At 37.3% G+C, this 17,094-nt stretch overlaps 1 protein-coding gene and 1 long non-coding RNA gene across 4 annotated transcripts; one reads left to right on the plus strand and one right to left on the minus strand.

Annotated features, from left to right (window-relative positions):
* Positions 1–503: 503 nt before the first annotated feature.
* LOC124408294 (NADPH--cytochrome P450 reductase) lies at positions 504–16,264 on the minus strand. 3 transcript variants are annotated; one of them, XM_046885144.1, is made up of 11 exons: positions 16,108–16,264; positions 6,963–7,174; positions 6,179–6,371; positions 5,135–5,284; positions 3,771–3,895; positions 3,121–3,309; positions 2,796–3,034; positions 2,369–2,700; positions 2,020–2,281; positions 1,669–1,897; positions 504–1,583 (listed from the first exon to the last, which is right to left on the minus strand). In XM_046885144.1, the coding sequence occupies exons 2-11, from the start codon at positions 7,139–7,141 to the stop codon at positions 1,439–1,441; spliced, it is 2,043 nt and encodes a 680-aa protein (XP_046741100.1). In that variant the 5' UTR covers positions 7,142–7,174; positions 16,108–16,264; the 3' UTR covers positions 504–1,438. The 3 variants fall into 3 exon arrangements, with proteins under 3 accessions (XP_046741100.1, XP_046741099.1, XP_046741101.1); XM_046885143.1 differs by lacking the exon at positions 16,108–16,264 and adding an exon at positions 9,816–9,842; XM_046885145.1 differs by lacking the exons at positions 5,135–5,284; positions 6,179–6,371; positions 6,963–7,174; positions 16,108–16,264 and adding an exon at positions 4,245–4,391.
* Positions 4,523–5,188, plus strand: LOC124408298. The gene is made up of 2 exons (XR_006929407.1): positions 4,523–4,697; positions 5,077–5,188. It is a non-coding gene; the product is annotated as an uncharacterized LOC124408298 (long non-coding RNA).
* Positions 16,265–17,094: the final 830 nt, after the last annotated feature.

A 17,094-nucleotide genomic window follows, 5' to 3' on the forward strand; every position in this document is an offset into this window, starting at 1 on the left:
GCATATTGTATTCCAAGCACCATCGGAACTTTGAACTGCCAGACTAATTGTTATCATTTTCATCTATCCTCGTTTCCGATTTATGAAGAAATTTGGTATATATATACGTACACTGTTTTTTCATTCAGGGCAGTGTTCGATCAAAGTGTTCGTACTAAATATGATTTGATTTCAAAGGTGTTACTACACAATATGAAATACTACATTCATAAATTAGATCCTCTTATGGAGGTACAGAGAACCTTCATATTGACGTTTTATGCATTAGTTTCACTTCTATTGTAAAACTGAATTAATCCACCGTAACTATCTTGTTAGATATCATATAAGTCGTATCGTAAGTCGTAATAATTGTAAAAGAGCGTTTTTTTCTAATAAAAAGCCAAGATGGGTATTGCAATTGTCGTCTTTGCGATTTTGAATCAATCACACCATCTACCCCTGAACTGTAACAAGGAGTACAATAGTGATAGACATAGACACGGTAAATTGAATTACTGGTCTGACAAAGTTTTGCAACATTCTTATTCTCTTGCTTTTATGTAATCCATCTTTGCACGGTATAAAATACATGCTATAATAATCCGAGTTTTTAGTTACTCAATTTTTGAACATGCGTAAAATGCCACCAATTGCTGCAAATACTTTTCCGGTATTTATCATTATTGGTCAAAATAGAATGAATACGATGTAACTACTGGATTCGTACGATAAATAATGCATACTTCGATCACCCGAATATTAATTTACAAATATGATTTCGTACCTACATACATCTTTTTCTTTAAAAATTTCTAACCATATTTTATATTACAGTATTGCTAAAAATTTTTTGAAACCTATCATTTATCCTCTGCATCCTTGGTCCAGAATCCAGAACAAAATATGATATACGTGTGATTAATTAATTTATAGTATTCAAAATTACAATAAAAATTAAATTGGACTAAATTTTCTTCGATGTCTTTAATAATATATATATTATAAAGATTAATGTTGATGTGGTCAATCTGACTATGAGGGTCTATATATCGATATTTACCATGTCACAGTGTCAATCTTACTTTTTCATTAATCGCGAAGAGGTGAGGCTGTTGTTCTGAAACATTAGTCTTTGTTCTTGCGGGGTCATTTGTATGAGCCAATTATATTAAATTTAACAGTAAAATTTTATGGAGAAGCATCATGATTGACGATTCAAACATTGTGCATTGCGAATCGATCGAGATCGCGTATTCTTAGCGATGAAACAGTTATATTACTTATGAGTCGACAATGAATGAATAGAATAATAAAAATATGGCTGTAGCAGCCAGGATGTATTCCGAATGGTTTGGCATAGAGGGGAAAGAGAATGAGATGCTGTTAATTGAAAAGTAATATACATTGACATGTGGATTATTTGTTTCTTCATATTAATCGATATAATAATGACCATTCAACTCCATACGTCGCTGGAGTAACGCTTTTGCGTGTCCATCTTCTTGATATAAGCGGTCGCTTCCATTTCAGTCATCTTCCCTTTCTCCATCACAACTTTGATAAGAATGTTGTGTACGTCACGAGCCATGTTACGTGCGTCACTGAAATATAGAAGGGTGAATTATTTTGTAGGTGATTTGTGAAACCGATTTGCCAAACTTAAATGTGAGATAAAATTCAACTCACCCGCATATGTAGATATGGCCATTATTCTCACCAATGACATTCCACAATTCCTCCTTGTTTCGCTCCAGCAAATGTGTAACGTACTCCTTTTGTGCTTGCTCTCGGCTGAAAGCGGCGTGTAATTTTAGAGTACCGCTCTTAACGTACTCGTCCAATTCCTCCTGGTAAAGATAATCCTCGTCGCGTCTGCGGCATCCGAAGTACAGAATCGTGTCCCCGACCTCTTTGCCTGCAACACAAGGGTCAATAAGAATTATGATTTTTCGCGTATAAAATACCGCATCAAAGACGACACACAGATCCATGAGAATGAATCATGTTTTGTCAGATTTTTGGCAACTCTCCACGTACCTTCTTTTCTGGCGTGATCCCGTTCCTGTATAAAACCACGGAATGGTGCTAATCCTGTTCCAGGACCAATCATTATGATTGGAGTAGATGATCGAGTTGGAAGCCTGAATTGTGACTTACGGACGAAAATTGGAACAAGAGCTGGCGGATCTGACGGATGTTTTTGCTTCAACCAAGTGGTTGTTACACCTTTGTTCAATCGTCCAGTAGATGTCTTATATTCTACCAAAACTGCTGTGATATGAACAGTTGTCGGATGGAACTGAAAAATAGGAGATTACAATCAACAAACCATGAAACTAGGTGATATTTTCAACAAGAATTGGATGGTATTCTTCTAACAAATTACCTTGGGTGAAGAAGAAATAGAATAGTAACGACACTGGAGTCGAGGCAGCAACTCGCAAAGATGATCTAGTGCTGGTTTCAGGCTTGGAATATCTTCCAATATATGAACAATATTTCTATTGGCTTGAGTGACCCATTGATTGAAGAGTGCTTTTCCTTCTGCACTAGTAGACGCCATCAGCTTCAGTTTCTCTTTGTCAACCGGGTCACTAGCATAATCAGCCAGTTCTTTGATTACGTGAGTTCTAGGATTACTTGTTATGTCCAAATAATGAGTAAGAGCAGTGCGATATGTACACGGGCAAGGGAAGGGATGCTTCTTGCTTGACTCCTCTGAAACAAAAAATTCAAATTAATAAAATCGTGAAAAAGTGAACCGCAACGTTCGAAAGTCCAAAATTTTGCTGCCAACGTTTTTTTTATCTTACCGTCCGTATTTGTCAGAGTTATGATAGTGTCCAAATCGACACCGCATTTCTCGCCGATCTTTTCAACCAAATTTGCATCATTTACCGGATAAACGGCCAAATGGTCTCCAGCCTCATAGCGCATTTTGGATCCTTCGATGTCAAATTCTATGTGCATGCAAGAACGTTCTGATTTCGGTCCATGTAATTCTCTATTTACTTTAACTGGTGCCAAGAATGGGTTCTTTGCGTCAAATGGCCTGCAAAAAAGCAAACATGTTCAGAGCACAATTGTGTGAATCAAATGTTACGACGACGAGAGAAAAATATATAACTGAAAACTTACGGTCTTTGGTTTTGGAATGAGTGGAGACGGGCGATTTCACCGGTGTAAATACGCTCAGGTTTCAACTCTATGTGTTCAGTTAGCTTGTATTGACGAATACTAATATCTTCGCCTGTGGCGACGATGCCAAAGTGTTGGCAAACGGCTGGCCAGAACTTGTCCTTCCATGTTATGAAGTCGTCTTCAATACTGAGAATAAGAAAATGACACATCCGTTTTCGGTTACACAAGAAAATGAAACAGAGCAAAAGTCTGAAAGAGGATGTGTAATTAGCCTGACAGCATAGTTACATATTTGCAAAAACAGCACTGCAAGATTTGAAATATATACAAGTTGTTGAAATAAAGACGGAAAAAAAATAAAATAAATAAATACCACGAGGTAACGCACTTCCTCAATTACAGAAATTAATTAGACTCTATGAATCATTCACGAAGAAGAGGTCACGAAAGGTGATATCGTGCGTAAGAAGCAAACAGCCTGTAAGATGATTAAATATGCTCACTCGAGACGCACGTAGGCCACATTTTCACACTGATGATGAGTTGTGCGATAGTTATAAAACGATATACTACACGATACAACCATTGGTGATCAATTGAATAAAATTATGAAATGATTGAGAAAAATAAATAAAAATACCACTAACTTAGCATCGTCGTCTCCCAGACCCAGTTCAAAGACCCGAGTAGCTCCAAGCTGCTCCAGTCTGTGATCAATGTATATAGCAACCTCGTTGTAATGCTCATAAGTCTTGTTTCCAAGGCCAAACACCTAAAAATAATTATTTCAAATAGTAGTTTTTCTAGCCAGAGTGTCTACGCAATTTGCGAATAAAATAAATTGCAGGTTGAATTTATCTTTTCCGATACAGGATTACAATTTTTTAACAAGTTGAGCCTAAACCATTGAGGAATAAATTTTTTTTTTTTTTTTTCGACATGACGAAATCCATTGTATTGTCAATTGAAACTTGGAATTTTCGAATTCTGGGAAGTTTCCGTGATTCGAAACAATGTGCGGATAGAGTCGTATTTGTACACAGCTTATTGTTAGATGTAGTTTCAAAGCAGAAAAAAAAAATGAGTACAGAAAAACATTTGTAGTAAAAGGAAAAACAGACCTCAAATATTCCCGGGAATTTTAGTGCATCAGACCGACACGATGTAGCGCTAATGTGGATGACAGAGGACTGTACGAAAATACGGGAAAACGTACCGCGTAGGGTTACATTCGCGCATTTCGTAATGTTCATTACTGCGAATGATCTTCATACAAAAAATAATTCCTATAATTTCCGATGATACTTTTCATCGTTTCAAAACATTGTTCGTTCGAAAAATACAAGTCTCATGCCAGATCAGATACATAGTAAACGATAAAGATGAATCGAAAAAATTAAACACCAAAAGGCAAAGAGGGGGAAAAAAATTCCTGTAACTTGCCGCTTATCTGACAAGCGTGAATTGTTACTAATAATAATAATATTAATAATAAGTCACGTGGAACGGGTCTGATTTTACGTAACGGTCGTGATGTTCGCCGTTAGCCATCCGAATCAACCCTAAACTATATTGTATTTGTTAATTCGATTACAATTATGGCTAAATTATTTCTTTTACGGCGTCTAAACTGTGCAGGGATTTATGCCGCCGTTCGAAACGTGGTGTTTAAATTGAGGTTAGAAACTGAGACGGTAGCGAAAGTACATCGGCACTGATCGGCACAATTTACTTGATCGACACTCCGGCGGAAGATTATCTAAGTTGCGCGCGCACCCGTTTTCAACGCGGCAGATGGCGCCATAATCGTGGGAATTCGTTCTATTCCAATTTCGAATCGTTGGATAATCTTTGACGACTTTCAACTCGTAATTAACGTCATCGCGGGCAGATAATAATGAAAGAATGTGAAACAGTTGTCAGCCAATTCTAAACGTCTTGAATCTTGTGCAGGATTGCAAGAGAATTGGAAAAAAGGCGAGAGGAAAATGGAAGATGAAAAGTAACTTACAGCGTAATTGAGACCGGTGAGGTCACCGTCGCCACTTTTCAGCCAATCGACGAACTCCATAGCGTTATCGGTTGGATCACCCTCTCCGTAAGTTGCCATGCAGAATACCGCAAGACTGTTGGGGATATTCTTAAGGTTGACCAACTCTTGCTGAAAAGCATAAGAAACGTAACGAAACTGCAGATGCATGTATGTACAGGGTTCAACACTTGAGATGATTCTTGCGTTAATGATTTCATATCGACAGAGAATAGAAATCGACAGCTACCAGGATGACGATTTGATTTGATCTAGGCAATGAGAGTGTCAATTATTCTTTACGCGTTTTTTGTTATATGCCCGCGATACAGGAATCATCATATATAAGTATATACCAATCCGTATCAATCATGATTCTTGCCAACGTAGCATGTATAATTCTGAAACACGCGAACTTGTTTAGAGACGGTTGATTTTGATGTTACGGACAGTAATTGTCCGTTACCATAATCGCTTACTCGAAAGAATATGTAATTTATCCCACATAGTAGACGTTGTTACATAAGCATCCTTTTGAAATTGAGCGCGTTCATTCTTCGCGAATACAAAAATTAATAATGGGTTAGAAAATTTTCGGTATCTCTCCTGCATCTTCGTTAAATGGATTTATTTCTATTTTATTTACTTGGATAGCGCGTCGAACGATAATAAGTCGTGAATACATACGACGATACACGCGAGTGCTCAAGACATGCTCAAGAGACGTATTGAAGTTGCCTACGTGATTCTGCCGTTGCGGATTAAATAGCCTAGTCATGCTTACAATTAGCTTGATATCTACCATTGCTCGTAGGACACTCGGCGTATGATAGAATGGTTCTTGCAAACTTGACCAATCTATCATTGCGTGTACGCAGTATAAAATTCTAATTTTAATTCTAAAAAAGCTACTTCCAGGATGTATATTGTAACAGGTTTCAAGTATGCAGAGTAATTTTTTTCCAACTTATTCATTTTTTTCTTCTCCTAATATATTCTTTTCTCTTCAAAAATTAGCACATTTACCATTTCGCATTCCTCCGGATCGGCGACCATCCCTTTTAGCTGGTAGCGTATCCCCTCTTTGGCGATACGACCCGCAAATTCTTCTCCGGTTCCGGTCTGACTTCCGTAGAATACGACAAGACTACGGCCCGAACTTTGCAGCTTTTTGATGAATGAATTTTCGGCTGGTGCCGCGGTAGCGAAGGACGTCGGTCTGAGGATTTTAAATTTGTCTCGTTTGTTCTTTCTCCCATACTTTCGTACATCTTTTTCATTAAAATTAATTTAAACATCAAACAATTCTAGCATCACTTGCAAAAATAGGAGGTGGATGACAGAGCAAAGACAAAATTACAGTCATCACGGCAGAGGAAGTGGCGAGGGAGGGGGGGGGGAGTATCATATTTCACACGCTATCTCAAACTAGTGTTGATACCTCCTGTGGGTGTATCCGAATCTCATAAAGAACGAATAAAATCAAAAACTATGATATTATATCGAAATATATAAGTTGGATATGTAACGCACAAAGATCCTGATATGCAGCCAAAATTTTATCAATCATCAATGACTGCAGATTACCTTGCTTCTTGCACCTAAATTATTATTTGTAGCCACATTTATGCATACATTTGTATTTATATTTCCTTTACCTCTTTATTATTAATTGTGGGCAATTAAAAAGTCGGAAAATGAAGAAACCTCTGTGTTTAACTCGCTTATCGCGAATCCTATGATAAAAGTGATAACGATACTGCGCGATTCGTATATTATAATAACGATCGTCAGATTGTCGTGTACTTACTGTATCGAGTATGACTTCGTTGTCAACGTTTCCTCGGCATCCTGCCTATTCGATCGCATGTACCACCAAACGGCCGCCAGTAGAAGGGCTCCCAGGAGCACGATGTCGAAGGTGCTAAACAAGGGCTCGACAACTACTTCGGTACCTTCTCCATTTTCGAATACTGGCGTACCCCCCATCCTGATTGCTTTTGGCTGAGAGGCGTCCGCAGTCTTTGAGCACAGAAACACGAAAAAAATAGCAATTAAAACCAATGTCAAGTGAGGATAAATTTTATTGAACATAATTTTATGCGTGTTCTTAATCAATTTGTTATAGGTGTTTCTCCAAAGATTGTACAACGAGTCAGGTTTGAATTTCGTTCTTGTAATAATGCTCCACTCTGGGTGTAGGAAACAGAAGGGCGAAGGAACGAGAATATTTCGGTTAACGTTGCCTCAATTCCGAGCAGCCACTTTAGGGTGTTTGAAAAAAAAAAATATCCTCGCGAAGAGGGAGCTCTGTAGCTTAAAATTTGAGACCATGACGATTGTATTTCGAATTACGAAAAAAAAAATTCACTAGATTCTTATTGTTTGTGACAATTTATCTACTTACATTAAATTTCTATTATAATACGATGATGTCAGAAAAAAATATGTCCAAATCAAAATTGGTTAGATTTTTTCTCTTATATAAAATTAGAAATTAGGATTAAAAAAACAAAAAAATTATTTAATGAAATTTTCTTTGTCTTAATTTTAAATACGAGTATAATCTCCACGAGCTCAAAATTTTAGCTATAGAGCTCACTCTTAGCGAGACTGTTTTTCGTTCCTATCAAAACTCAAATTTTGAATAGTAGTAGCATGAAAAATTGAAATTTTCTTCTTCCTCAAACACCCTAGGCAACGCATACTTTTCATTGCCGACATTACGTAACCGCAGAAAACCGCATAAATATGCAGCGTACATTAAAACGGCATAGTATTTCTGCATGAATGTATAATTCACGTTAAGAGTTCGAAATGCGTCATTAAAATGGATTAATTAAATCGTTTACGTATTTTTTTTCCGGCGCTTCACAGAAGTGGCGAATAAAATATGTGAGGTCAAAATTGCGAGTTCGATGGCGACAAAATTAAAGGTAAAAAAACAAACAAAAACAACAAAATGTAATTTAACGAAGAAGAAAAACACCCACTACATCGAAAATCAATTCCTATACACTCTACCGATTTCTTTGCACGATGCGAATCTGATGTTAAGTGACTTTTGAAGCACAGCCAGCTGCTCTCCTTGCGAGTGATTTGCACACGTGAAGTAGTACGACTGACTGTTTCCTACTTCGCGTATAATGTTATCCCCCACACATACCTGTTTACTTATAATTTTACCTAAGGACTGATTACGGAGATATACGTATGCCGGATGTAAGCTCGTACGTATACTTGTGTTGTCGGATAATCGCCCGAGGCTACTTGACTTTATCGCTTCCAGCATACATGACAGTAAATGTGTGATCTGTATAGGCATCCCCACACTCGTGGTTATCCTACATAGGTGTGCGTCAGCCATTTATGTAATACACCTTATTTGCGTTATAGATAGATATCCTAAATTGCGACGCGCAATTTTCTCTTCCATTCTTGGATGCGGGATTTAGAATTAGAGTCTGTAAGAAACTTTGCGTTGACCAAAGAGTTCAACGACTTCAGTCTCAAATTTTTTCAGATTCACGCTGACATATAACATCCTATGCGAGATAAGTGGTATGTATGTACCTATAATAACGCGATTTTCATTACGATTCTTTTGCTTATTATTGTAAAAATTAGTGCAGAGTCAGATTTGAGGCGAGCGCTGATGTAGGACAATAGTATTCAAATAGTCGTAGGTGAATATATATAATTTGTGTACGATTCCACGCAGAGCTCCAGGGTTTTCGTAGATTATACTCGTTGCACAATGTTAATCGCCCAAAAATTTTCTATTAAAGTCGAATACGGAAAATACTTGGGAATCCCTAACTAGCGATAAATCAATTTTATTTCCACCTAACACCAATGGGTATATGGTGGAAAAACATCGCGCGGTAAACTCGAGACTCATGCAATGCTCACATCAACCAATTTGCATAAGAATTACTACGGGTCAGGTTGAAGTCTGAGCGTATAAGAATTAGACAATCTAACCCTTGATTTCGAAATTACGCATGAGTTGGCAAAGAATGTGAAAAAAATAAATGAACAGACAAAATAAAATGATTCAGAACGTAGTAGCTGCCATAGCACCATGACTTGACAGTTTCAAATTAGATTATCTGTGACGACGAGATATTATTATCATTATGTTACTATCAGTACCCTAATCAGTGCATGCGTTGCGTATCGCGTCTGAAATTCCATAGCGCAAAAGAACGATTATTACTTGAATTATTATTATTATCATTACTATATTCATGTATTGCTATAGCAGATGAAAAACTATTTCTATAAGATGTGCAAAGAAAAAAAATCACTAAATTAGACAATTTTCTGTGTGAAGTTGTTGGAATGAAAAAGTGAAACTTGATGAGTGATATAAATATTATTGATGTCCGTGTAATTTGAAAAAAAAATTGCATAATAAATCGAAATAACGTGAATGATATTTTGATGACCGATATTAGTAAGCGCGGACAAACATTGCCAGTTATTAGCCTCGTTTTTTTAAATATTTAATATACAGACCTGAGAATTAATTTTCATTCAACCTTGCACGACGGGTTATTTATAGAAGTTATATCTGATCCGAATCGTGACTGTCTATATCGCCCCAGGAAAATATAATACTGATAATATAAATTATTAAAACATACTGTACGAAACTTACCGGTAAATCCATATTTCACGTCGACAAAAACCAAAAAAAAAAAAAGAAAAGTAGAAAAGAATATATCTTTTCAAATTATAAAAGAAACTATATATATATATATATATATATATATATATATATATATATATATATTACGATATAGTTTCAACGAGTAAAAAATATATTTTCTTATATACTTTGTGGGAAAATATTGGATGAAATATAATGCACCGGTAAAGAATACGATCGTGCTAATGAATTCGTAACGCGTGTTTCATCGCAAGTGGATGGAAACAACCCGCCGAAACCGTCGTCGGGACGTAACTGACATTGAGTCCGTCCGCAGCAAATTGACTCGACTCTCTTTCTCTCTCTTGTTAAATTTCTTTTGCATCGATACATAAGAGGAAGCACTGCGACACCGTCAGCGTCACCGTGACGTTTCACGCCTTGGCTGTCTATACGAGTATTTACGTGCGCATTTACTATTTACTAAGTATATAAACGACCTTCCTTACCGCCATCAACGTCACAGTGCGATTTCCAGTGCGTATACCTAGTCGGGTAGTCGAAATGTCGTTTTGTTCCTATGTATGTACACGATTATATACCACGCGATAAATTGTATTTACGCATGCTGTGGAAGTATACTATATATATATATATATATATATATATATATATATATATATATATATATATTCGTTTCGAGTGGAAATACAACGACTCTTAATGAGCGATGACTTGCTATACTCGTATGTATACATGAATCCGTTATCATGAGCAGTGGCGTAACTATACTGTTCAAGGCCCGTGGCAAATGAATCGGATGGGGCCCTTTTCCACCCAATATAAAGAAGGTCAACCAACGTTAAAGTTTTTTTTTCATTTTATAATGAATCAGTACGTGAAGTGGGTACATAAAACGTTATTATAATTAGTGGATTTTCTAATAACTTTTAATTTGAAGATCGTACTGAATTCAAATCACAATTTTTGTTTAGGTACATAATGTTTATAATAAAAATTCCTTTTTTCGGGCTTTCTGTTGAGCAAAAGTATTAATGACATCATCAAAGTTCAAATATCAGGCCACGGAATGTTCGATGGATAGAATAGATAGGAATTTCTTATCTATCGGATACGTTCTCAAACTGACTGGGTGATATCTTTTCCAACAAATGCATTGTAATTTTGATACATTTTTTGTTTAATTTGTGTAAGCACGTAGACAACTTAAATTAATTGAAGATAAAACTAATAAATTTTACTAAATGTTGTCATTCTCCTGTGCCCACGGCCGGGGCCCCTTCGGGCTGGGGGCCCGTGGCATTTTGCCCGTCCTGCCACCCTATTGTTACGCCACTGATCATGAGTATATAGAGAGAGAATCGGCCACGTTTTTGCTTCACTCTCCCTCTGATCGTGGTGCAGAGTATCTTCTTCTTCTTCTTCTTCTCCTTATATTTGACTTTTTTTTAATTTATTTAATTTTTTTTTTTATGACAAGGTTGTGTGAAACGTCTTCTATCGCGATACGGGCCTGCGTGGGTGCGGTAGGAATAATGAGGAAAGAAGGAAAGAAGGAAAAAAATCAAACCCTCTGGTCATTGTGACCGCACAGAATGTGACTGATAAGAAACACATGAATATTGAATACTGCATGTACCTATAATAATAACGTTGATTTGCGTCGGCGATGTTGAAATCGTTCCTTTTTTGATCGTACAGGCATACCTGTATATATACGTTTTTGTAAGACTGATAATCACAACTTGAGCAAAACAACTTGAAAAACCTCGATAATCAGAATGAAAGCATGAAGCTCTCGCGTGATTTTTATTCATCGCTACGCAGTTGGATCAATTGTAGTTTAATTAATCGATCAGTAAAACCAAAAGAATTCTATATTTTTTTCAATATGCATTATATGCAAATAATTCAAAAACAATTCATGGCCTTAACATGGGATTTTACGATCATTTTAAACTTTTCCTTTTTTCTTCGGATATTTTGATGGAAAAAATATAAATGAAACGGGGATTCATAAAGTATATATAACTAGTTCTTCTCGAGAATATATTTTTTTTTTCCTGAAAATCCACCGGAAAGAACAAATATTCTCAACCAGAGTTGTAATTATACTTGATAAATCATCGTTTTATTTTGATTTTTCCCATGAATTTTGCCAGAGGAGTTGAGATAAAAACCTGGAAGAACTAGGGAATTGCTTTTTACTTATTTTAGTTATAAAAAAATAAGGCATGAATTTTTGGCATTTTGTTTGTGGCTGTGGGGGCAATTAAAGCTGGTTTGACCGGTTATTGTGTGGTATATACATACACATAATACAGGCCATCAACGCGATCGCCAAATAACGTTAAATAAATAACCATTTGCCTCTAGGCAATTGAAACGCAACGACCTCGCAGCGATACGCGAATTGTTATTAATGTTTTGAACGTCTCGGCGAACGTGGTCTTTTTCAATTTGAATTTCGCTACGCGTTGCGCGTCAATTGTCTGTTACGTAAAGATTCGATTTTATTTTCCCAACAAGACAGAAAATTAAGGTTATGACTCGTAAGAAATTGTAATACGTGCACAGATTGAAATAAATCTAGTAAATAAAATTATCAAGTTAGAATTTCATCCGGCGAGAAATTATATTTTCTATTTCTTTACTTCAAACCATGGGTATAATCGATTGGGAAGACTTCAACACGCAGTGCATGATGGCGATGTTCTCGATAAACGCAGCTTTGTGCTCGTACTTTTTGTACAGCGAAAGCGAGGGGATATTTTCGAGCATCAAGAAGTAGGCCAAAGTTTAAGTCAGTATTTCCTTATTCACCAAAATTTATCCATATTTTGCAAACAAAATTTTACCAACCGTCGAGAGTAAATGTTGATTTGAATTCACATCTTCGCTCCGTTGTAATGATTGTGAGATACTAATTATACTCACAAGCACAAGTAGGTACATACCCTCGTCTTTGTTTTCGGGTAAGAATAACAAACAAAAATATTCGTCCCGTAGGGATGAGAATTCCGCATCCACGTCGCCTAAAGTGGAAAGGAAATGCAACAACGGCGAAAGAACCGATACTGTCTGCAAAGGAGAGGGACTGTTTTGGAAGTGGCTAAACGAGAAAGTAATGAAGCCGAGCAAATTTCAGGCCGGGAGTGAAAAAAATATGAGAGAATATTAGAAATAAAATCGCAAGATAAAGAAAAAAGTGCAAGTTTTTCTTTCGCAAGAGAACACGTGGAGTCGGGTCGAGTCATGTATATACCGATGGTGGAATTGATTCCGTTTTCTAGAAGCGAGAATATTAAAATTTTTTATCAGAAAACCAACGATATGCACTTTACGGTTTGTGTTACCGTGAACTTTGACCAGGCTGAAGTTCAGACTAACTAACTTTATCTTCTGCAGTTATTCTAAAGGTGCAAAATAGTCATTTTTGCTTCAATGTTTCGAGGCCATAACGTTATACTGACTTCAGCCTTGTGAACTTTCATCCATCATCACGTTATCCAGAGCACGTGTACCTGTATTTACCTATCGAAATTGCGACGTCTGACCGACTAACTGACTGGCTACGATGATGAATAGAGGTGCGTGCGGTAAGTGTATCAGTTCTTGACACGTTTAGACTCAATTATTAACCCTTTTATTTATTGTGAATTTGTCGGTAACTAAAACACTACAAATTTATTTTTTGGTAATTTTCGAATTAATTCAATTTCGAAAAATTCATCGTCCACACACACACACACGCACACGCGTAGGTTGTTTTATTTTCTGAGACCGAGACCGCGGTCTTTACTTGAGGCGAAATCTTCAAGGACTGTTATAGACGCGCCGTTCTTGAATTCGTCGTTTTCGCTATGAATATGGGTAATTTTTTACACAATTATTATACAACACGACGACATGTTTATCATTTATACGATAAGCTATACTGGAAACATTGCTGTGAAAAACTCGACCGCGTGTGAACTACGTATATAAAAGTGACGGATAACCAAGGGAAAAGAAAACAATGTATGCACGTTATACAATATATACTTGGCGCAATGACGCAAGTACATATTGGATTCAGTATCTGTTTCTTATCAGTCAGTTTCGATTCTTTTAAAAAAATTCAAATCAAATCCCTATACGTTCAAAGAATTTTTAAGGCGTAAAAAAGTTTATTCCTTAGGCACTTCGTGAACCTCGATACATTGACGGTAAGTAATTTCATTACAATAACGCTAGTGATGTATGTGATGGCGCGATGAGATTGCAAAATTCGCAGACGATAGCGTGTTAGGATTTTAGTAGTAATTACCGAATCCCGTATCGCTGGCCGTGCAATCTCTTTTCTCATTCCTCCCCGTCCCACGTCGGTGTCAAGGTTTGCTACCAATCAAACAAACACTGAGAAATTTTACATGGAAGACCGACGATGAACTCGTTAATATCCTTCTTCAAACCGTGAGCGACGAAATAAGTTTATCTCCTAATGAAAAAATGGGGCTCCAAACCTGCAGGGTTGAAATGACGTTTAAATATTGAGAAAAGGCACAGATTACTTATTTGCAACGTCAGAATGATTTAATACTACGTTCTGCTTAAATTACGGTTTACTGAATTTCAGATAATACTCAAGTGTCAAAATAAGGATTTTTCCGGAAAATGTATCTTTACTTTAGCATATAAACGATCTTAAATTTCGTGATCTTTGAAACCGTTTCTTCCGTATCACTGACAATGAGAAAGAGTGCGGCGCTGAGGGGGGAGGGTGGCAAAGCGAGGGGAGAAAGATAAAAGTTCTTCTCTTCCACTTCTCCTTCATCTTTTATTCAAGCGTATAATATTTGTATGCTGCTCTACAAATAGATGCTACTGCTACCACGTATGAGGTTTTCAGAGAAGTCGTGCGTCCGTAAAAATTTACCTGCGCCCAGGTTATACCTGTGGCTTACATTTACGTATTTGTATGTATTTAGGTATACATAATCTATACGCGCGGCGTAGTGGAGATTGATTTTACATTTTACATGATCACTCTTTGATAGATATCGACTCGAGTCGTCTACCACACGGCTGGAGATAAAATTCCAGGCTTAAGGCGGTTATAGATAATATTCGCACGATTGTAGATGATACCTATACTGTACGTTGAAATTAAGATTCCTGTATCGTAATATAATAATAGCAATGATATTGGTAATTCAATCCATACTGTTGATCGTGACAACCAAGGTTTTTCAGCCAGATTAAAGTTCAATGTTAAGTGTTCATAAATAAATTAAGGACCTTCGCAGGCAAGTCGCGCCACGGCGATTCAGTTATGCGGTGTATCGTCGTCGTATGTGACACACGTATGTACCCAGCGTTCTTACGTCCTTGCCTTTTTTGCCTAATTATTATTTCACGATTACCGCGAGGAGTGAACTTGAAGGTGCGCGCATTGAATTTACTCTCAAACTGCAAGGAGACTGAGTCGCACGTGTCATGTATGGATTGAATTACGCTTACTGACCAACAATTTCCTCTCTCTCTCTCTGTGATTACTTGCGCTGATGATCTTACGTAAAATTTTTTGGCAAAGAGGTGGACACGAAGAGAGAGAATAAAAGAAATATTCCGATAAAGGCAGCGTTCCATGACTTGAAACGGAGTGTCAACCTGTTGCGTACACCGACGCACATACATATGTGTGCACGTGTGCTGTGAGATATCCCTTCTCTGCACTCTACACCTACAGCTTATCGTCGCGGACGACGTAACATTGATAACCGTTTCAAGATCACGTAATAATTTCAGTTCGAATATTACGATTATATATATATATATTAGTCTACGATTGAGAGATAAACTACTACGATGACATTGTACTTAAAAGCAGCAATTTTCTATCATCTGACTTACACGTGTCAACCGTTATATCTATGCAGTGGTTGAACGTGTTGCTGTGACTTTTTGGTGCGTGAGAGATTACATGGAATTTAATGGAACGTAACAGAACCTTGATTGAAAATGTGATGAAATTTGAACGTACAGGAATTAACATTATACCTATAGCCGTGTACTTTCCAGGGAGAAAATAAAATACGCGAGCATCGAAGAATTTAAAGAGCAATCGGGAGGGGAACTAAGTCGGCTTCGAAGACTAAATTTAAATTGCTGAACTTGTTGCATTAGCTTACGTGCACCGCTACTAACTCTACACAACTCTCGCCACTTTTCGAAATTCGACGCCACCACCTGCTTGATTCTACTCTACATGCAACAGTCAATGTTAAGCTCGGTTTACCTGCACACTTGTTGAATGGTAGTCGCACCGGAGCTGTGCCGGAGCTTCTCACTTCACTGTTTCGCTTGACCGTTGTCCTTGACTTGTGACGTACGTATCGCCGACGGCTCGACCAGTTGCACGTGACTGGATAATGATGATGACGATGACTTTGTCAATCTGATCTTCCGGTCTGATTATGTCTGATACCTCGCGGTAATTTTTTAATTGATGACTACTCGTCTTTAGTTTTTATAATTCTATTTCCCCTCCACCTATCCTTCGCGTTCTCAGTGTTACACTAAGTAAGTTTGCGTCGGTGTACGTACGTACGTGATTCGCGTTGACCGGAACGTCAGGATTTTAATGTGTACTATATAAAGAGAAGAAAAATTTAAGTTGATACAAGGCAAAGGTGAATAAATGATCAACGATAAATTGATGGACTTGGCACACCGGCTGTCCGAGCCTCGTTACGTATTGGAATAGAAATTGTAGTTCTGTGTAATAAAGCGCAACATCGATGAATCGATTCTTGGCTGACGTTAGAAGCCTGACCCTCAACTCGGGAGTAATGAAACCAGCACCGACGAATTACCACGAGAAATCTCGAGAGGTTCGGAATCTTCGGAATAGCCGCACCTCGCGGAAACCCCTCGAACCAATTCCACTTTCATTTCAAGCTTTTCAAGTTATCCACACTGTTTCCGTGATTCACGCTGATGGCGCCACCATCCGCATCCTTGTAGCAATTCAAATTAACGAGACGGTCAAGATTTCTAATTAATAAAAACCAAATATTTTACAGGAAATACAAAAGAATGAATTGAAATGAATTAAGTTGAATTAAGGAAATCTATCTGGATACAAAATATTAAGTTAAATTACATGAATTTGACTCGAAAAATTATTGCCTTACTTAAATCTCGAGTTATTTCCCCCTCGGGTGGGACGTGGAGCGATGAAGTTATTGCTATCCTTCTCCGTTGGCTTTAAATTGTTTATTAC

The sequence above is a fragment of the Diprion similis genome, chromosome 7, assembly GCF_021155765.1.
Source record: "Diprion similis isolate iyDipSimi1 chromosome 7, iyDipSimi1.1, whole genome shotgun sequence".
NCBI classification, from domain to species: domain Eukaryota; kingdom Metazoa; phylum Arthropoda; class Insecta; order Hymenoptera; family Diprionidae; genus Diprion; species Diprion similis.

Coding starts and splice junctions, on each gene's coding strand:
- LOC124408294 (XM_046885143.1), bottom strand. Junction 6,372..6,962: donor ACGAAGTCATACTCGATACA/GTAAGTACACGA, acceptor TAAAATCCTCAG/ACCGACGTCCTTCGCTACCG. Junction 5,285..6,178: donor ATCCGGAGGAATGCGAAATG/GTAAATGTGCTA, acceptor TATGCTTTTCAG/CAAGAGTTGGTCAACCTTAA.